The following is a 22,044-nucleotide window of genomic DNA, read 5'->3' as shown; positions in this document are numbered from 1 at the left end:
TGTTAGTATAGCGCCCTCAAACAGCCACTCCTTTGCAGTGGACCGTGTAAGAGGAGCAGTCGCTCTTTGATACGGCGTAATCGGTCAATAATTGATGACATTAGCACCTCACCGTGCCGAAAATTGGTGAGCAAACTCTCAACTATGGTGTCATGGTGTCATGACAGTAGCGATTCACGCGAGGCTTTCCACGCTGCAACGTAGTCTTCGTCGTAGACCCTCTTTACTTGTCTGGCCTCTCCTCTCTCAAGCGTTATTGAGTTAACATAGTGACAGCCGGATATAGATTTACAGAGAAATTTGATTGTTTTAGGATAGTAGTCACTATAGTTTTTCCCTGTTTTCCTTTACTGTTTAAGGTCGTCAAATCTTTAATTATGTGAATAGGGAGAGGGAGAGAGCGTTATGTGTAAGTAATAAGTATCATGAACAATATTCAAACACACACACACACACACACACACACACACACACACACACAAACCCCACATTTTTGTTGTGTACAGTGTATCATTACAATAATTTTTATTAATGAAATCAGCGTTTGAATTATAAAACTTTGGTAAATAGAAGAACTTGTATACTGTTCCAAACTTGAAATATTTTTTCTCAAAATGTAAATTATCACACACAAAATAATGTCTAACGCTGCATGAAGAAATTGCAAAAACAAAACAAAGCAATCTAAACCACATCTTATCATCAGAAACGAAAACAGTTGGACTTTGCTCAAATGCATCATATTCATGCCATGCATATCCTTTATTTGAAAAGGTAGACTGTCCCTAAAGGGCATGGTTATAAACAGTAATATTTTTTAAATAAATAGATTAAAACATCACTTCCTCCAGTTTCAGATATTGTATGATATAGAAAATGCATTCTTACACAGTATGACATGCCAATGCATTCCCTTAATTAGCTAATCCTAATTTTTTTTCTCGCAAATCTCATATAGACACGACGGACCGGACATTTAGTAGTCCATCATTTTAGGAAAATCATGTAAAAGAGTGAATTAATGAGAATAGTTCTATCCTTTTCAACTGATTGTAGTCTTTTGCACGGGTAACTTTGATAAAGGGATAAGGGTTCTTTTTACTAAATTTATTAATATATCATCGTCTCTTTTGTTTGTGTGGTTGCGACCCATATCATGTCACTTTTTTGATGAAACATATGAAACTCTTAAATTCCATTACTTTCTGATAGGGCATATATATTATCATCTATGGTTTTGATGAAACTATCCTATATTTGTTCTATCATACTTTGTATTTAAAAAAAATCATCTTAAAGTTGGTGTAAAATTGGATAATAGATAAAAGGTAATTTAGACGGAATCCCTCTTCCTTTTGATGGTTATGAGCACCGTGGTGTTTATCCCTAAGATATAAGATCTTTTCACGAAGGTATATATAAGTTTATTTTTTTTTTTGTGATCGTGAATTCTGTAATCTCATTAGTCAATCACGTAATTGATAAAATCCCGTATTACCTGTGTTACTCAGACCAACCACTGAATATTTCCCGTATTCCGTGAATAAGGTCATATTGTGCGCATGCGCTAAATCGGCCACTGAATATTTTCCGTATTCCGTGATATGACATCATGATATTACACAGCATGCTGCGCGTGTACGTACGTATGCGCGCATAATCACCTCGCGAGACGTAAGTCAACATGCTGGCTGACAGCCGGCGATTTCAACATCATTCACAAGAGGAAATCAGCGAGAAGAAGGTTAGCACAACGTCCAAAAATACAGCAAAGGCCAGATCTACACTTAAAAAGATAAAATTGTTACCCCCTGCTTGTTCAAGAAATACGGGCAAATATCTACGGTGTGGTGCCATATTCCATGAGGCCTCATGGAATATGGCACCACACCGTAGATATTTGCCCGTATTTCGTGAACAAGCAGGGGGTAACTAAATATCTGGTGCAGTACTGTGGTAATAATGATAATGGCAGGTCCCTCTGGGAGGGCAGTGGTAACATTAAAGAGGCTACCATAGATAGAAAACATGATTATTTTACTGGGGGAGTTGCGTCATCATATACCTTGATTCAGGGAACATTTTCCCCAGGATTTTGAAAATAAAAAGTGTATTTCGTTTTGCCTCACGATATGATGAGGAAGATGCACGAATAATTAATGGAATAAAATTAAATTAAATAAACAATAAATAAGGCAATATCTGTTACTGTTAATAATCTAAATGAATACACAAAATTAACTTTTCGAGATATAGTGCGAAGGTGCTGCAACATAATTTGCAAAACAATAAGGCGAGGATTTCATACAGTTTTCACTACGTGTATAGGAAAGTCACAAAGATTGAATATGAGATGAAATTCGAATTGAATTCGGACTATACACCTGCTGAAAACAACCGCTGCAGCTCGGGCACTCAAAACAGAGACGTCATGATCAGGTATGGTCATGATTGCTAGAATCATCAACTGACGAAAAACAGCTCCAGAAAGTTTTGATAATAATGATATTAATGATAACAACAACAAAAACAACAACAACAATAATCATAATCATAATCATAATCATAATCATGATAACAATAGTAATATCGATGATAATACTACTAACAGTTATTATTATTTTTATTATCATCATTAGTATTAGTATTGTTATTATCATGTTTCTTTATTATTATTAGTATGATTATAATCATTTTTAAATTTATTATTATTATTATTATTATTATTATTATCATCATCATCATCATCATCATCATCATCATCATCATCATCATCATGTTTTATACCCATGGTAATCACTATCGCGTCACAAGGCCCTATTGCTTTCGTTACATCAACATTGCCTGGAACCCATTTAAACTGACGAGACTCCATCATTACCATTGTAACTTGACTGCACACAATGTCTATGGCATTTTGAAATCATGGTCCAGCCAGTGTATGTATTCCACGCTGTTCTCACATTATATTATGGGTATCTACACACCGACGAAGAGACAGAGAGGTGATGGAGATAAACAAGGAATAACAAGAAAGAGTGGTAGCGCCACGGAGTACTGTGAGGTCCGCCTCCCTGGTAGCACCATGAGGCCGGAGGTGGGGGGGGGGGGGGGGGGTGAGTTGAAGGAGAGGAACACGATGCGAGGTGGTGTTGGTGGATGGAGGACCCCTCCTGACCTCAGTCAGGACACGAGTAAGGTCATCCAGGCTTTAGGGCCGATTTTCTACCTGACTGGAGACAGTCTCCCACGTTCAGCCGAGTCTGGCACTGGAGTGGCGGATGGCAATCCCCCTCGTGCTCACCCCGTCTCGCTGTTAGTCTCGAATAAGACACGCCATGTGGTATAATTAGACCAAATACGAGACTTTTGTTTCGTCTCATATTCAAAATTCAAATTCAAATTTATTTCACATGCTAAAAAGAAAACATCACGTTCATCTCAGAAGAGAAAAATACATACAAACATAGCACGTGAGGGATCAGTAAAGGCCGTATGAAGCCTATCGATGCCGATTCCCTTACAAACAATAAATAGGACCTCCCTGATAAAAGGTTAGAAGCTATGTAGCAATAGTTCCAAATTCAGCCGATTTTTTTTAAATACATGTACTGTATGTATTGATATAAACCAACACGACGAGGGATGACCGATTACTCTGATTCAGGAATCCAGTGTTTGATCACTTGTCCTTGTCATTCCATCGTTGAGGCCGATGACAATATTTTAGCGCAATATGACACTTGCTAGCGCTCGTATTTTAATGTGTTTTTCTGTGACTATGGGGTGTTTTTTTTTACATTTTGAAGAATGCCGTAAAAACAACATTCAACTCTGCAGTCATCGGATATGAAAAATGGAACATAATTACGGCCTTGTGTGAGAAACTGTTGCAATTCGAAAGACAGTAACAAATACGAAAATAAGCTAGAGCGTCTGCAGTAAGACTAGTTATGGTCGTGGTAAACGGCCAGGGACTTTCCCTCGTATGTGACGAAAGACAGATGGCGTTTGCTGGCGGCAGGATGGTGACCTCTCGATGTTACGTAATAAGGGAGATGAGGTCATATCCAGTCACTGTTGTCCCTTATGGGCTGCACATGGCATGTTGGTTGGTTCAGGAGGTGAAGAAATGGCAGCCATCTCCCTGGCTGGTCAGTGCAGTGCTAACTCTACCACGCATGCATTTCACCTTGAATTGTGGTTTATACTTGTAAGAATGGGCATTTTTCTCTTTTATCATCCGATTGACATCATTATTTGTGTATGTCCTCTCAGAAGTCCCGACCTATGTTTTTCTCTCTTTCCAAAGGAAAAAAGGAAATAAATGACACAATAACTCTTGAGAAAGGTGAAGCCTACTTGTCGGTCACTGCCAATCTTAAACAGGTGCCTCCGTGATTTAAGTGATGAAAAATTCCTGGCCTGTCGCAGAATATCATGCACTCCATACAGAGGAAACCGGCTGACAACACAATTATCATTCCACTTACACAGTGTAAGTGGAATGAGCAAGAAAGAATCTCAAATGTGGTATGTGCTTTTTCTTGGGAAAACAAGAGCACCAATAATATCTTGACACTCACAGTAGTAAGTTAGAGCTTGAAAGTGACAGCAACCCCTCCCTAATTGATAGTGATGGTCATTCTTGTTCACCCTTTCTCTCTCGCAGTGTAACACAATCAACTGATACGGTGGGGAGGGGCAGAGGTCACAAAATAAGGAACATACACTTTAAAAAAAATTCTTTATTCGAATTTCGTTCAATACCACAAAATTCACATTCACCAAAACAGAGCAAAACATTTTACAAAGACAAAATGCATTATACATAAACATGGCACAGAAATATGTCAATCTTTAATTATGACTCATATGACCAAAAACGAAACCTGTTTTTTGTTTCTTTTTTAACACACATCTATTCTCGCACCTCATACACACACTCACACACACACACACACACTCACAAAAGAATAGATGGCAATGGCGAATACGTGCGTTACTCAATAGCAATGGGCGCGAACGCATTTCTAATGTGCACCCAAGCCACGAATATTGAAGTGTTCGTCACTAAAGATTAGTGGATTTTAACTATAAATGACGAAATTATGGCGTTGAAGCCCTGTACTCATGCTCTTGTTCTCATTTAGCTAATTTGTTTTTAAAAAGGACGATTAAAAAAAATCCTGTCATCATAAAAAAAAATTGTCATACTAAGGAGTCCTAACTCCTAGGTCATAAAGGGATAGAAACTAGTACACTCTTAGCCGGAAGTACACGTATATAGTCGGTGGTACTCTATAGAGACTTGTATTGAAGACTGTCGACAGAGATCAAAGGCAGTCACTGGTCTACCGGTCAAGATGATCTCGGGTCATCAGTGATCATTCATCCTCCTGACGGATACTCATTGCTGGGGGGGGGGGGAGGGGGTGTCCGCCCCTCCCTCTCAATAGCAGAAGTGCGTTATGCGAGTCTTGTGAAAACGTCTGGAATGTACCGTTTTTAAGTAAGCCTAATAAACTTTGTTTTGTGTTTGTTAGTCGTTCATTTTTTTTACGTTGATATCTATTTTCTTTATTCATAGTCGAGGACAAATCAAATTGATCTATCTCATCTGAACTGCGCCTGTTTTATGGAAACTTGATTGTAAGAACTGTTGCTCTTAAATCAAGTTTGTTATTCCGTTATGAAGATATGTTTCAGGCACCTTGACAGTGAGTAAAATAGACGTTGTATAACTGAGTAACACCACACGCAAAGTTTAGTTATGGGAAACATGGTTATTTCTGTGGAAATCGGAAACATCACACGAACATGTACAGACCTTCTTCTAAATGCACGTACACGGAGAAGAACATGCTGTTCAGTTCGGGGGGGGGGGGGGGGAGAGCTTTCTTGAAACTTGAAACGATATCACCACTCATTTTCAAACGGAGGGCGCCGATATACAGACATATTATTATGGGCACTCACTTGACATGATATTATTTCTTCTCCTCATTTCGAGATCACTGAAATATAGAACAAAAGTGCAAAGGCATTCTTTCCGGCAGCACGAATCAAGAAATCCAGCATATGTCGTGCGCTGCTGGAGATAGCGCAAAGAAAGCCGAAAACGGATGTTTCTAATAATAATGATTGGTTATGCGCATGTTGAAAAACTACAACAAATTAAGTTATTTCAATGTACAGACAAGAAACATGCACTGGAATTAGATTTGAGATATCAAGCTAGGCGCAATATTTTTCGAATAACCTGACCGACAGCACGCTCGCCCCGCTCGGCTGGAGAGCGCATAGAGGACGATGGGTACAACTAGTCTCTCTTTCAGCCAAGAATGTCATCTCTATTCGTTCTCTTTACTGTATTCTTCGAAGAGATCAAGGTATGAAAACAAATATGGCAACGTTTCATTTGTTCGGGAAAGTCATTTAAAAGGACCAGATCCCAATTTTATCAATTTGTTTGCATGCATCGATCCTACACCCCATCGGCTTTGCATTTTCTTGTTACATCTTAAATTTACGGCATATCTTGTTGTTGCTGTTTTTGTTTACCCGATATATTTTTCTCTTACTTTTCATTATCTGCAGGATCTAAGCAAAGACTTACACGAAATTTAATGTATGGGACTACTCAACTAAAGGGAACGTCAAATGTGAAGCATTGGACTAGGTAGAATTCCTGTTCAGCATCCTTTGGAGCTCCTTGTGCTGGTTTTCATCAGAAATGTTTCAATTGAACATAATACCGTATATGTCCCAAAAATTATAACGGGACCCTCCGCAAAAATAACTTCAAAATTAGTGAATCAATACAGATAAAATTTCAGGGTATGAAACTATAACTTATTACCCACATCTTACAGAAAACCCAATCCAATTTGCTTCAGTGGTCAAAGAGAAATGAGGATCTTTGTAGAGCATGTCAGGAATCCTTTCCCTCCAGGTGTGTTCGCACATTACAGTTTCAAGAGTATCCAAGTGCTTAAAGGACAAGTCCACCGTCATATACATTAGGATTGAGAGAATGCAGCAATATTAGTAGAACACATCAGTGAAAGTTTGAGGAAAATCAGACAATCCGTTCAAAAGTTATGAATATTTGAAGTATTTGCGCAGTCACTGCTGGATGAGCAGACTACTACAGTGTCAGTTATGATGTCACATGCGTACAACTATATAAGGAAAATAAAAAAAGAATTTCACAAAACTTTACTTTTTGAATAAAGTGCACATTTCTTCGACTTTCTACTGACGTATTTTAAGGGTAATAATATTCCCCCTGCCTTCTGAAAGAGAGAAGTTGACTGTTCCTTTGTTATGCGAGGAAAATGGAAATATGTTGAATTTTCCTTATTCTTTCTTTATATCGTTGTACTCATGTGACATCACAACCTTACTTAGTCTTTTCATCCAGCCGTGACTGAGCAGAAACTTCAAAAATTCATAACTTTTGAACAGGTTGTCCAATTTTCCTCAAACTCTCACTGATGTATTCTACTGATAATATTGCTGCATTCACTCAACCCACATGTCTATGAAGGTGAACTTGTCCTTTAACGTGGACGAAACAGACACATGGCATGCCTTACAACGATCCGCATTTCTCTTCGAAAACTTTGCCAAATTAAATGGGGTTTTCTGCAAAATGTAGGTAAGATGTTATATTTGTAGACCCTGAAATAGCATTCAGACAGTTATTCATTATGAAAGTGAATTTTTTAATCACTGTAAAGTAGAGCAGCAATTCAGCCTGTTGGCTGTTATGTTTTAATGTATAGGTCCGTATGTTTTTATCAATAAACCACTTCAATTAAATTCGATATCTCTCACCCTGAATTAGCATACGCCACAGAAATCCATCGGCGATGCCTTCGTGCCACCATTTGTTATAAAAGTTTGCATAAAATTTAGATACTTTGTAGACCGATGGTGTGCCCTAGTAATACGAGTATACACTTTTACACGAGCGAAAAGAATGTTACCAGATGAATAAAGAAGTGTTGAGATGGGGCGTTGGTTTGACAAGGGCTTCGAAGAGAATGGGCGAACTGCTAAATGAACACCCCAGTGTTTGCTTTGGTCTATCGACCATGGTTTACCAGCTATTCATAAATACATCTTGGGAAAGGGACTTAATCGGATACAACTGCTCTGTCCTCGGGTTTACATCGAGTGGAGCAACGAATGGGACTCTCTCGCTAATAGAGTTACGCCATTGTTGGTAATGGATTCTTAATCGCAATAGAAAACATGTACCTATTGTAGGCGTCAAGCCATTGATTATTGATGGTTGTTAGTTTAGGACGCATCAGGGTGAATAGGGCGGGTAAACCGCTCTTTAGCTTTTCTCTTGTCTTCTTTTGGAAGTTTTATCCAAGTCTTGCTCCCTCTCCCCCTCTTCGTCCTTTTAGCCCTCTCCTCTCTACGTCTTTCTCTCTTGGCCTCCTCATCCTTGGCAGAGAACATTCCAGTACTGATCCCCTAAGCACATACAGCCATCTCTCAACAGCTAGTGGCACCGGCAAACAACCGCTCTATCTACCTGTCCCTTTTCACCCCCGACCGCTCCCACAACCAAATTTACCCCCATTTCTCCACAATCCCGTTCCGTCTCTGTCTATCCTATAATGCATGCATATTGTGTTTTTTCTTTTTCTCTCCTTCTCACTCTCCCTTTCTTTCTTCTCTCTCTGTCTTTCTCTTTCGAGAATTCTTACCATTTTGTCTATACCTCATCCTTTGACTCTCTTAATACAAACTTTACTTCGTACCTGTGCCACACCTGGATAAGCGGTTGATGGTTACCCCCAGTGAAAGTTATCCGTGGAAAACATAATACAGGTTGGCGCAATCGAAAGGGAGCTGAAAACAAAGTCTTTTTTCCACCAGAACTTGATACAGGTACTGCACCTGCGATAGGGTCTGCTTTTGACAGCGTCCTCGTTGGAGCGTCAGATTTCATCCTGGAAACTTTCCTCCTCCTAAACATGACCTCCGTCTTTGAACCATCCTCATGTAAGGTTCTCCCTTCACGCGTTCTCACTCTATTCACCTGTCGCTTACACATCTGCTTTTTAAAAATCTTTTTTTTTTAAAATAAATTTATCGACTTGCCCTTACTTGGCAGGGAAGTAGACGCATAATCGCGTATACCATTTTATCAACTTCAACTTCAGAATTAGCAACGTATAATTTCAAGATACATCACTCTTCATCTGCTGTTCTGTCATTTTCGCTTTGTCATCCTTCCATCATCTCCCTAACGCCTTTGAACTGCCATCCCTCCTCATTTCCTCCTTTTTTGTCTCCTTCTCCCCTCTTTCCTTCTTTTTTTTTTCATCTGTCTCTCTCACTCTCTCTATTCTCTCACTCTCCATCGACTCTTTGTAGTCCGTTTCCTTCACTCTCTCGAACCGTCTTACGACTCAGAAAGCCCGCTGGCTTATCCATATGATCCAGAAAAGCATTTCGTATCCCAACGCTCTACTTTCACTCCAGTTCATGTTTGATGCGACACGACTGGAGTGAAGAAAAAAAAAATCGTCATTCACTGTTGGCAACTGCGGGCTCGCTTCTATCACTGGCGTGTTTGTCATTGTATTACTGGAGTGCCATAATGTTCGCACCCATTATTGTGAGTTGAGGGAAGTCTCAAGGATTCTCTACAGTATTGATCGTAAACCAGGTTGACTTTAACCTTGCTCATTTTTACATCGGGTCTTCTTGGGGCTAGAGATTGTTTGGTCAAACCTCTTTAGCTTTAGCACGCCTTATCCGGTTATCCCGATAATACGGCTATTGTCGAATACTAATTGTGTAATTAATGAGCATAGCTAGCCCACGCTGGGGTGGTATCCCTCCTTCTCTGCAGGCCAATTAGTCTGGCTAGACTGCTGAGAGGGGAGGCCTACCGCACTGAGTCTCTCTCCCTCTCTGCTCCTTCTCTCTCCTTACCATCCGATCAACCTCGAGCCAGCCACTGGAAGTAGGGAGCAAAGTGGAGAGTGAGCGTGGGAAATGCTGCAAAGGAAGGACATAACATTACTCTGCGAACCGCTGGCTTGAGAGACCACTGCGAGGCATGAGTGCAAGGAGCCGCTATTAGGGGAGATGTAATAATGCCACCGTATTTGTACAGAGGAGACAACAATGTTTTTACGATACCGATATAAATGACCGTGAGATCGTCGATTTTTTTCCCCTTGTCCGTCTGCACAAGTTAGTTGAGATTTAGCGCTAAGTGTTTGATGTGCGGGACAGAGCCTTATCCCGCTTCAAGCTCGGTTCGTAATCAACTGGAAGAAGAAGAAGGTGAAAGTACGTTTAGTCACCGTCAATGGAGGTCTCAAGACTTGTGCTGATCATTGTAATATGGCTGACCACAGCCGAGGGAGCCCCACCCGACTACGTGACCCTTACCCGTAGAATGGAGAGCAAAATCCTGCGAGTGATGGGGCTAAGTGAACGACCACATCCCCGGCCCAACGCCACGGCACCACAATACATGTGGGACTTGTACAGGCAAATGTCCGCCGCGGAGGAAACGGTCGCAAGCAGCGCAGACGGTGGACCGAGGAGAGCGGATGAAGGCGATGAGGACAAGGCGGGAGAGTGCTCGGGACCTCAGCTCCATGGTAACATCATCCGGAGCCTATCAAATACAGGTGGGTAAAATCACTGACTGGTAGGGGATGATTAACGAGCAGAAATAACGACGTATGTTACGCCAATTACTCACAAGCCAAGGTTGCCTACGATGACAGCTGGTAGCAGTGGGTGATGGACTCATCGCCATTTAATACCATATCTTGTTTCAAATATTTTTTTTCCTGCCTAGGTAGTAGGACACTATTTCACCGCGTGGATAGAATCATAGAACAGGTTGTCTGCTCAGAGATAAGGTTACGTCTCACAATTTGTCATTATTATCATTTATTTTGACTGGCGAGCGCTTGCTTATCATTGACACGAGCCATGAAATTTAACTTGCCATTTATTTACACCCTCTTTGAATGGTTCCGAAATGGATATAGTCATTGGATATTGTCCTACGATTTCACGATTATAGTCAAAAGAGGTATGTGACTAAACTAAGGCAATGAGCGTACTAAACAAACAAACAAACAAACAAACAAACAAACCCCAAGACAGTTTATTTATTTGCGAACTGAAATGAATATAAGGGATCTGCGGGACACCCTTCCTTTTCAAATTTGTGCGAAGATCTTGCATCTATTATTTCTTTTTTCCTCTTTTTTTTTTTTTTTTTGGGGGGGGGGTCTTTTAGATATCAATTATTTATATATCTCCGATTCTTAAAGAATGTTGTTTCCAACTTCGTGTGGGCGTCATTGCTATGTACGTGTTTATACATGATTATATGTGTTATTTGTCTTATGCAGATTGAATGCGGAATTTATTTTCACCAACCTTCCTAAAGTACCGTGCATGCACATGTCACTCTTTTTTATAGTTTGAGGAAATTAATGATGATTGTACATTGACAAAGTGGGCTTGGACATGAAAAAATTAAAACTTACGCTAATCATTTACATCTCTTCATTGGCAATATTTTCTTACGTCCTGCACAAGGCACTTCAACTCTTGGTTATTTTCGCGCTGTTGGTGATCGTGGTATACTCCGGGATGTTAACCATTTAATCCCACGTTTTCCATTCAACCTTCATCGAGGCTTGAAAATACCTAGTTAATTATTCCATTGAGACGAGTGTTTCGGAACTCGGGCAATTAATCGTGCCATTAAACAATTCTTCGTGATAGGTTCGTTGAAATCCCGCGTAATCTCAAACTGAGTATGGCTTGTCCAGCTCTTTGAGGTGCGAAAGAATGTCAATTCTTGGCTGGAATGCGCGTTTTTCATCAGACGTATAGGGTTCAATGGACTGAGTCATTATGAGGCTTTTCAAACCTAATTGGATAGGTGTCCACGCTGGCCTGAATAAAACCCGGAGAGTTTAGTAGGAAACCAGGAGGTGACTGGGGCTTTCTTTAGCCACGACTCCCCATCAACAATGACACTGAACCTCATTGTCAAACTAATATCCCATCATCGCTTTAAAAGGTTCAACGCACCCAATATGGTCGCCTTGGTGCACGGTCTTCAAGAATCTTAAAAAGCTGCTACCTACATTATACTGGGTAGCAATTACGTAAGATTTAGGAACACAAACTGACGTAGATTGTTATTAATCCAGTCCAAGTATTATCTGTATCTGTATGGTTTAGTCAGTAAAATGTCCAAGAAGACACATCCACGCTAACTTGTAGAGGAGCACGACTAGTGGACAGAGCGCGACTATTGAAATTGCTTCAAATTTTGCTTGAACAGGGACAATGATGGACATTGAACCACTGCGTTATAGGGAGTTGGTTCAGTCTTTAACAGTCTTTATTATCTCCGAAATTCTTATAAATCACAAAACTGGAATGGAAACTTACGTCGCGCGACGTTCCTTACACTGAAGGACGCCAAAACAAGCTGATCGTTAATCGGCAAAACGTCGCACGACGTATAAAACTTTCCATTAGAGTTTTGTGATTTATAAGAATTTTGGAGATTTAAGAACACACTGACATAAATCAGTAGAAGTTTGCAAGATGACTGTGTTCGCTTATCTCTGCATCATTTTTATTTCTTCCGTCACCATCACCAACAAAGAGAATAAAGAAGATATCAACGTACTCTATGTTTGTACTCGGCAAATGTTTCTATTGAGAATATACCAGTGATACGAAACATCATTGTCTTGCTGTTTAAATTTCTCTACTCTCATTGTTTTCTATCTACATAGTCGATACACTTATGTCATTAAAAAGCACCTGCACGCCTCCATCTGTTTGTGTGCAACTCTTTGTCCATGACTTATTCGTGCATGTTTCATGGAAGCTTCCTCCCTGCTTTGTGAATAATCAGTCTCTCTGTCTTTCCATTTTAGTTAACTCCCGACTTAAAAGGTCAGTAGTGCGGGCAATATCCTGTAATTAGTTTTGAGTCGCGAAACATACAAGCAAATTGATTTCATATTAAACTGACAAAGAAAAATGACTTTCTGCACTGGCCATTGGTAATTTGCCATATACGCACAGCTTTTTTACATGACCTTTATCACGTGTTGCCATATCACTTTAATGATTTGATAAAATGCTAACATCCTTTCGAGTCTACCCCTCTCCCCGTCTGATTTCCGACCGAGTGACCGAAACAAATGAGTTCCGCCTGCTGTTACGTCATCAGGCCATCAGATCATTACTCAGTCTCCTTCCCTAACATTCCCCCTTTCCCGTCACACTTCTTACACTGATATACAACACTGATAATCAGCAACTTTACCTCATCTACAAATAGATAGTTCATTTATGAACATCATGTTTATGTGATCCAAGATAATCGAGGTATCATTGTCATTGCGTAATGTTGCTTGTCTGGGGGTGGATACTTCTTATGTCGTGGAAATTAGATCACGTTGAATACCGAAGAAACACTTCCCTCTCGTAGGCTGAAATCTATTTGGTCTTGTTAGGATGTAATCATTGTCACACGGTGTCTATTCTTTGTTTGACTATTGAAGTCTGACGTGCATAGCAGGGGACGAATACAAATGTTCGTATAAACCAAGATTAATCTTACTGTTTTGTTATCACAGATGCCGTAGTAACAGATACAAGGCAGAGCTATGACTGTGCTATATTATTATGGCAGCTGCGCAGTATAGATGTCCTTTTTTATTATCATCATCACTGTTTTCCTAGAATACAGCATTATGACTAGACCATCGATTGATAACAGTCAGTCGCGTTGATCTGAAATAAACGACCAAACGTAGAGGTCCTCACCGTCAAACCGCTCCATACCAGTCTACTCCAGCTACATCAAAGTGTCAATCAAAATGATATAAGCCAATAAATGTGGTAAAGAAACTGTTTAGGGAAGGAAAGGTTGCACAATCACTTGAAATTTGATTTTTTTTTAAATATAAATATATAAAATCTGCAATGACATATCATCATGGCCTACTCCACTTTTGTGATATATTAGAAAGATGAACATTTAAAGTTAATCGCATTCTCTTTTAGATATCTATTACTTAGTAATACATGTGATGCGTATTAGTAACAATTTCTATTAGTAATAGTGATATGGTGAAAGCCGCTAATTTCTAATTCTTAAACTTTTGCAGTGGTTGATGTGAATCTTCTTGATGCTTTATAATCCCGGGATAGTTTCAAGGAACTGCTGAAAGGGATTACTACATGTACTTCAAGGTTCAAGGTAAAGTCGTCTATTATTATTGAGGCTTGATGTCTGAAATCTTACTGTTCATTTCTTCCAGTGAGGGGAATATTTCCACAATGACTATAGACTCTTTCAGGGATGGATAAACTCGGAAAATTAGTCATAACAAAATCAATCGTCTGCAACAAGAAAAAACAATGAAATCCTTTTCAAAAGTTGTTTTGAATTTATGGAAGTACCACAGAGCAGTGGATTAGTGGACAGTCGAGCAAATGTGGACCAATAACAAATGATATATCAGGTTGAGTCAGAGTGTCAGAAAATCAGGGAGTATTTGTTTCTAGTGACTTCTCTTTAAGGTACAAATTTAAGGTACAAAAACCTGTCGATTGATTTGAAACAAGACCAAAGAATAACCTGTTACCTTTTCTTTCTTTTTTTTCTTTTCTTTTTTTTTTTGGGGGGGGGGGGGAGGATTTTAGTTTGTAGATCTGAAGACGATACCAAACTAAAATGTAAATCAACATTCTGGTTTTTTTTTTAATGCTTGGTGCCATGTGACCTATAGACACCTTTTTCTTTTTTTTTCGCGGTTCCCGTAAAGACGCCAAGCAAGACTGATTTAATGGTCTTTAGAGACCGTTCATTTGATGACGATGTTTTCAGTTAAAAAGACTCCCTCTCTTTGACCGTGTGATATATTCACCGTGGAGTCTATGTTGACCCATGTAGTCGTTCATAATTTTAGGCATCTGGAAGTCAGAAATTAGTTTGGCTGTGGTGTCAGTGTCCTCTCTAGTAAATATCGGTCAGTGGACTGAGTCGAATGTTTGGAGGATTGTGACTACCGTGCCTCATGTCGGTAAGACGACCCAGATGCGGATTCTGTGTTAGTTCTGTCTGGTCACGGGTAAACATGTGTCGGGAATCGGGCATCGCTTCAGCTGACCCACGTCGACTTGGCATACTTTGTTGGGTGATCTCTGGAAGGAGCAATGCATCAGTGTCACCATGGAGCAGCATCTTTACCGGAGGACTTCCTTTCTCCTCTCTCTCTCTCTCCTCCAGGGCTTTTAACTTCACAATAGAAAACTTGCGCCTTTGGCGAAGTCTTGATGCGAATGGAACTGCTCCACAATGAAAAGCTTATAAGTATCATTTAAATGTCGGTCGGAAAAGGGAGATATACCCCTTGTGGGTCGAGATATTGGTGCATTATGTTACCCCTCATCATAGTCAATTTATAATCATATATATGATTTGTCTAATATATATATTTGCCGAATATATATATTTGTCTATAGCCTATATATATATATATATATATATATATATATATATATATATATATATATATATATTATATAAGTAACAAAGCTGCAACAAAGTTCATGCTGTATTCACCAACGGTTTATTTCTTCACCGTTGGTGAATACAGCATGAACTTTGTTGCAGCTTTGTTACTTATCTTTTTATCTTGCCAACACGTGGACTACCTTATCAACATATATATATATATTTGTCTGTAGAAAGGAACTCCATGAATTATGTTCAATACGTTATGCGCGAAAGAAAGAAATGTTCACTATTTTATTACCCAAATGAGGAATTGTCCCTCTAGTTTACTTCTCCCTTTTAAAATAATATTGAAACAGTAAAAGGCGAGTGTTGTAACGCAACTCACATAATGGACTGAAAGGTCCAGTTCAGTTGTTGTTAGAAATGCGTCTACTCGCGCAACACGCGTGGAAGAAGAAAGTTCTCTTTGCAAAAATGAGGTAACCCCTAAATTGTGCTCCTTAAATAAACAGTTGATTCCAGAATCTCACACCCTGCCAAAACGCCCACTGCTTCCGGCATTTCACAGCTTCGAAGTGAAAGGCATCGTGCTGATTGCAAGAAGAAGCGCGAAGTTTACAATCCCGCCTTTTATTGTGGTGTATATGTGTGTGTTTGATGTGTGTGTGTGTGTGTGTGTGTGTGTGTGTGTGTGTGTGTGTGTCTGTCTGTCTGTCTGTCTGCCTGTCTATCTGTCCGTACTCGTGTCAGTGATCGAGTCTCCTGGAATGTTCAATGAAAACTCTTTTTTTCAGACAAATTTGCCCTTTTATCCGAGACGGATTTAAGGCATCATCGCACAATAAAGACGAACTCAATGTTTACGGCAACTTAAAAATAAGAAGATTGTATGGGTTTTTTTAATATAGGGTTTTACCTGCTTCTAAAAACGAAATGATGGGAATAACAGTATGCAAATTAGATGAAGTGATCAGTTATCGTCTCGCAACTCTACAACTTGATTTTACATGATGGGGATTATTGTAGAGGTCACATGTTGTGAGCGTCGCTCTAGCAACCCTTTCTTATCCTGTTGGGAGTCACTTGCATAATCGCTACAGCTGTATAACAATCTAAGACGAAATATACGATTCCTGAATTCATTTAGACATGAATTTAGTATAGATTTGTATTCGCGCCACTGGGAGATTCAGGCTGATTTCAGGTGTGGAAGAGCGAAGAACATTCAGTAATTGACTGGTGGTCTAGAGTCGTTTATTTGACACTCCACATTCTACACTAGATGGTTATTTGTTGTTGATGAAGGTATGGTCTAACGTATGCTCTGCGATAATATTACATGGAGAAAAAAATTTCAGTTACGACTCAGACATATTACAGTATTAAGTCTATTGTCAATTGTACTATTCACATAAGATATTTACATTGTAGTTTGATATATTCAAAAAATTACACCGATATCATGCGTATACAAAATTAAAAATTATATTAGATATGTAATTTTTGTGAGGGTGCTGATTTTACTCGCTAAATTTCATTCTGTATCGTAGAATGACTTTTCTAATCACATTTATGTGTATAGGAAGAAAACAAATATGATAGGCCTACTTGGCTTGTTGTTGTCACGAATGGGTTTAGCGACTTGGCGTTGTAAGTTCATATCGATAGGACATTATTCGCGTAACAGCGGTGTAATTGCGATACCTCACTTCTAATGAACGCAAATTTGAGTTGTGGTAAAATGTCTTAGCTGTAGGCTAATTTTGTTCTCAATACAGCTGAATACGTAAGCACGGGAGCGTTCCATTCGTCAATCCAGGGACGGTACACCAAACTAGCGCTGTATCGATGTGGGTTGTTTTTGACTTGTCTCAAGATGGCAGCAGACACATTTTTGAAAGAGCCAATTTGTAACCAAGTGCTGGGATGAATATGACCCATCTCAATTGTCGGTAGTTCATCACTTGGTCGATCTATTTAAGTCAGCAGAATACACGTAATGATTTACACAGATATTTGGGATTATACATGTCGGCAGTGATAGTCACGTCATAAATGACCTCAAACAAGAATACAGAAGGCAATTATTCAGAGCCTTCTATAAACTTTCGTCTCATTGAAGTATACAATCAGTGTTTTCCAAACTTAAGTATCTCTGGCCCTTCCAACTCTGTTTCAGTATTACTGCAACTCGCTTCATTTTATAGGATCGATGTGTTCAAAGAGCAAGTAGTGACTGGGGTTAATGCGGAAGAAATTTCGTGCGATGCCAAGTGTATAGCATGTGTTTTGTAAGATCTTTGTGGTCCCTAGAAGCCTGCGTTACAGATGTGGGGACCACATTAGAGTAATAAACACATCAGCTAGCATCCGACATGCTGGGAAGGGGAAGGGCGAATATAGGAGCATTGTTCGTTGGAAGGAGAGAAGAGGAAGGGATGGGAGAGAGGAGGAGAGTGGAAGACGAGTTCCATCATGCCATACCTGCATACCTTGGTACTACCCCCGGGAGATGAACGACTGACCCTCGGGTGAAACAACAAGGAGTACACGGTGTGCCAAGAAAAGAAAAACAGAAACAGCTACCAAGGTGTTTCAGTTTGTTCATATCTTCACTAGCATATTGACGACATATTTCTGGTTTTAGTTTTGAGCTCGCTACGTCGATAATTATTCAAGAAGGCGTGTTAGTGTATACATCTGATGTCACTTTTGCAATGTCTAGACATGAAACGATTATGAATGGCATTGTTTTGACATCGTGTATTTTTACACGCGCTCCCTCGAGGGATTTTTGCGGCAGAACGCCAGGTGACGATGGAGTGTCGAACCCGCCAGGTGAGGCGGCCTGACTCGCCTTCAAAGGGTACACCTGCCAGCAGCCATGGCGGCCTGGCATCGACCAGAAATACCGAGTTCCGTGTAGACAGAAATAGAGCACTACTACAAATTGTGTCTCCAAGTATCGAGCAATATAGCCTTGTTCCCTGCTGCCGTTTTGTGTAACATGCAAGCAGTTAACCATTAAAAAAAGGGCCAATACCAGATATACCTACCATGCCTACATACAACGTGTACTAAAGTTGTACTCAACCTATATTGTCATTATTTTTTTTCTCTCTTTTACCCCCCCCCCCCACATCCCAGTCACCTCAACTTCTTCACAAGATATCAGTGATAGCTAACAGTAGAACATTTTGTCAGATACACTAAGCTAATATTCGGGCAAACTGAGGGTAATTTTAAATGAATGAATATTTAGTTCGATTTGTAATATTTTTTTTTGCGTTTGTAGTCGTCTTCTTTTTGTTAATGTTAAGAATAAGTTTTGTTGTGACAAACTTCGTTAATATTGCTTTGACCAAACCTGATTATTGTGTACTGATCTTTTAATGAGTCTGGGAGCTGGCAAAGTCTTACCTTTTGACAATCTTATTTGCTTGTCGAAACAAATCATTAATGATTGACCCTTACATATTACAATGGTAGAAAAAAAATAGTTCAAACACCTTGTGTAGTATGATCGTGATCGATTTCTATGAATTTTATCCATTTGATCACTTCAGCAGATTATATGATGTGAGGACAGACACTTTTTGATTTGTTTTGTTTGTTTTTGTAGCCAATTTGAACAGAGTTTAATCAGTTATCTCTCGAAACAAGTTTTAACTGTCAGTTATTGTATCAGGCTAGTGGTGAATATCAATGATCCTCGGTGTTGTATTACGCTAAGATACGCACATGCTGTTTGATCCTACCAATTTGCTCTTTTCAAATCCGCATTCAGATATTTCGTGCAAATTCGTCATCGAAACTATTATCATAAAAGTAAACATTCACTATGATGGGGTAAAACGGAAACGATATTATACGTCTATTGATAACACTTTTTTTTCCCCCGCAATCTCGTCCATATACAGGGGGCGCTCTTCAGGCCAGTAATTCTTCAAGTCTTCAGCAAATTACTTTCTTCGACTTAGCGTCCATTCCCAGCCTTGAAGCCATCAAAGCGGCTGATCTAAGGCTAGACATTCCCGCCTTGTCGTCAGAAAAGTATTCCTCACTCCAGCTCAGCGTCCGAGTCTACCAACTCGTGGGTCGGACTAAATTCAATTCCATCATGTCACTGAAAGACAAGCGATTGCAACTCGTTGACGTTGTGTTCGTCAAAGCTTGGCGAGGCTACGCAGGTACGGTGGACATCTTGGAAGTGGTGAGTTCGTGGCGGGCTCGAAAGGCGCGAAATTTTGGTCTGCTCATTCACCTCGAGCCCGTACATTCGGGGAACTTGGAGGTGAGACAGCGAGTCCTCAAGGAAGCCTTCACCGCCATTCGCAAGCAGAGCACGACCAATTTAATCTTGACCTCGGCCGAGACCCAACAGTGTCGCAGTCGGAGAAACAAGCGTCAAGCCGACTCCCTCGATGAGCTGCCGACAACGACGACACACAACAACCTCTGCCAACGACATCGGCTGTATGTGAGTTTCCGCGATGTCGGCTGGCAGGACTGGATCATCGCGCCAATGGGGTACCAGGCTTACTACTGTGATGGTGAGTGCCCCTTCCCGCTGGGTGAGAGACTGAACGGAACCAACCACGCCATCATTCAGACTCTCGTCAATTCCATCGACAACCGAGCTGTACCCAAGGTGTGCTGCGCACCCACCAAACTTTCTGGCATCTCTATGCTATATTTCGACAACAACGAAAACGTTGTACTCAGACAGTACGAAGATATGGTAGTCGAAGCTTGTGGTTGTCGATAGGAAACTTCAAAGAGGGACCTCATATGAGAAAAATGATGCGGTTTGTTGCCATGGATACATGCTCGAAAGCAGAAATGAGACAAAATGCATTTATTGTCATAGCAGGGTCTCATAGAGACTGCCTTGTCATGGTGACACATAAAAGACATGACAACATTGGTGCGAACAACGAAACGCTGAAACTGTGAACAGCAACGACGTTATGACGTATATTTCTGGCAACATGTACCTTGTGCACGTGGAAGTGATAACTAATCTATTCGATCTGATTCGCGTTTTCACTGCTCATTTCCTCTTCCAACATAGTTTTCAAAGTACTTTTTTAAGGGATGGTACAGTTTTTGTTGAGAGGGGGATTCAGATTTTATTTTTTTTCTTTTGCGAGATAATTAGAAATCACTTATGAAATGATGACTAAAAGCATACAATTCTTAGAGGAATTCAGAGATTATTTGGTGAAAATCGGTTTTGAAATGGCTGAGATATCAAAAAGCAACAACAAGGTAAACAAAGTTTTCCTTGTAAAAGGTGGGTCCCACCTTTAATCAGGACCTCTTTGTTTTTGGATATCTCAGCCATTTCAATACCAATTTTTATCAAATGAACCTTGAGTTTTTGATAAAATTGTATGCTCTGTAATATTTCATAAGTGGTTTTTAATTTTCTCACAAAAACAGTTGGAAACCTGAAGGCCAATCTCAACCAAAACTGTACCATACCTTTCATCTTAGTCGCAAAGTGAATGATGACGTGATAAGTAGAAAGAATTCGATAAATAAATCCAGAGGTACTGGGTCACGGAGGACAACTAAATTTATTTTGAATAAAATGTTCATGATTCCTAGAAGCACACTGTCTTATTCATGGTAATTCTGAGAAAACATCATGCACTCATACGCGACTTGAAGTTATAATTTTCAAGGGGTTATTGCGACGAGGGAATATCGGGGTTCTTTTTCATGACTTTTAGTATACACACACAAAAAGTAATATTTTGAATACCCAGTCAGTAGAAATTTGCGTTCGTTTATTTATCAGCGCCATCGATGATACACCTCACGGTTTCAGCAGCTCTTTTGCTTGTTTTGTTTCTGCAGGGCCCTGTTTCATAAAGCTGTTCGTAAAGTTACGAACAACTTACGAGCGACTGGTGATCAGTTCTGATGTGCTATACTTATCAGAATTTCCATAATTCAGCATAAGAACTGATCACCAGTCGCTCGTAAGTCGTTCGTAACTTTACGAACAGCTTTATGAAACACTCCCCTGATGTTTTCAGATAAGGTCATACGAATGATCCTTTTCATCACATGACAAACATGAAGATGATGACTTTGACGTCACACGCGACGTCATTTATATGACCTATACAATACAAAGAGTAAAGTAACTGAATCAAATTTTAAGTCAGCTGTATTAAACTTCCGGTCAAAGTGAGATCGAATGGGATGTGAAGATAGTGACACATAATGAAGATTTTACAGGGCAATACCGAAATTCCTATTGTAGATTTCGTGTAATAGATAATGCACTTAAGATATTTACCAGATTATCTGGTTTTGATTGTGCTGCCTGTCAAACGTAGAGCTAGAAGTACTTATCTGTGATACAGGTATTTTTTCCTCGAGATCCACAGACGTGTGTAATGAACTGACATTTCAAAGACCAACCTTTTAAAAGTGGATATTTAAGGAAGAGAATATGACTTTTC

The 22,044-nt window shown here is 39.8% G+C and overlaps 1 protein-coding gene across 1 annotated transcript; it reads left to right on the top strand.

The window, feature by feature from the left end:
* The first annotated feature begins 10,348 nt into the window (after positions 1 to 10,348).
* LOC139718011 (univin-like) lies at positions 10,349 to 20,333 on the top strand. The gene is made up of 2 exons (XM_071629498.1): positions 10,349 to 10,676; positions 19,486 to 20,333. Exons 1-2 carry the CDS (start codon positions 10,349 to 10,351, stop codon positions 20,331 to 20,333), a joined length of 1,176 nt encoding a protein of 391 aa, XP_071485599.1.
* The last annotated feature ends 1,711 nt before the right edge of the window (positions 20,334 to 22,044 follow it).

This window comes from Diadema antillarum, unplaced genomic scaffold (assembly GCF_040938485.1).
Source record: "Diadema antillarum isolate AM-2024a unplaced genomic scaffold, OU_Dant_1.0 scf00000087, whole genome shotgun sequence".
Taxonomy (NCBI): domain Eukaryota; kingdom Metazoa; phylum Echinodermata; class Echinoidea; order Diadematoida; family Diadematidae; genus Diadema; species Diadema antillarum.
Note: the sequence above shows the minus strand (reverse complement) of the source record. Positions and strands in the feature narration are given on the sequence as shown.

Bases quoted from the DNA above. Each gene is read 5' to 3' on its own strand.
- LOC139718011 (XM_071629498.1), top strand. From the start codon at position 10,349: ATGGAGGTCTCAAGACTTGTGCTGATCATTGTAATATGGCTGACCACA. The intron at 10,677-19,485 runs GTGGGTAAAATC...GTCCATATACAG, and splicing joins CCGGAGCCTATCAAATACAG to GGGGCGCTCTTCAGGCCAGT.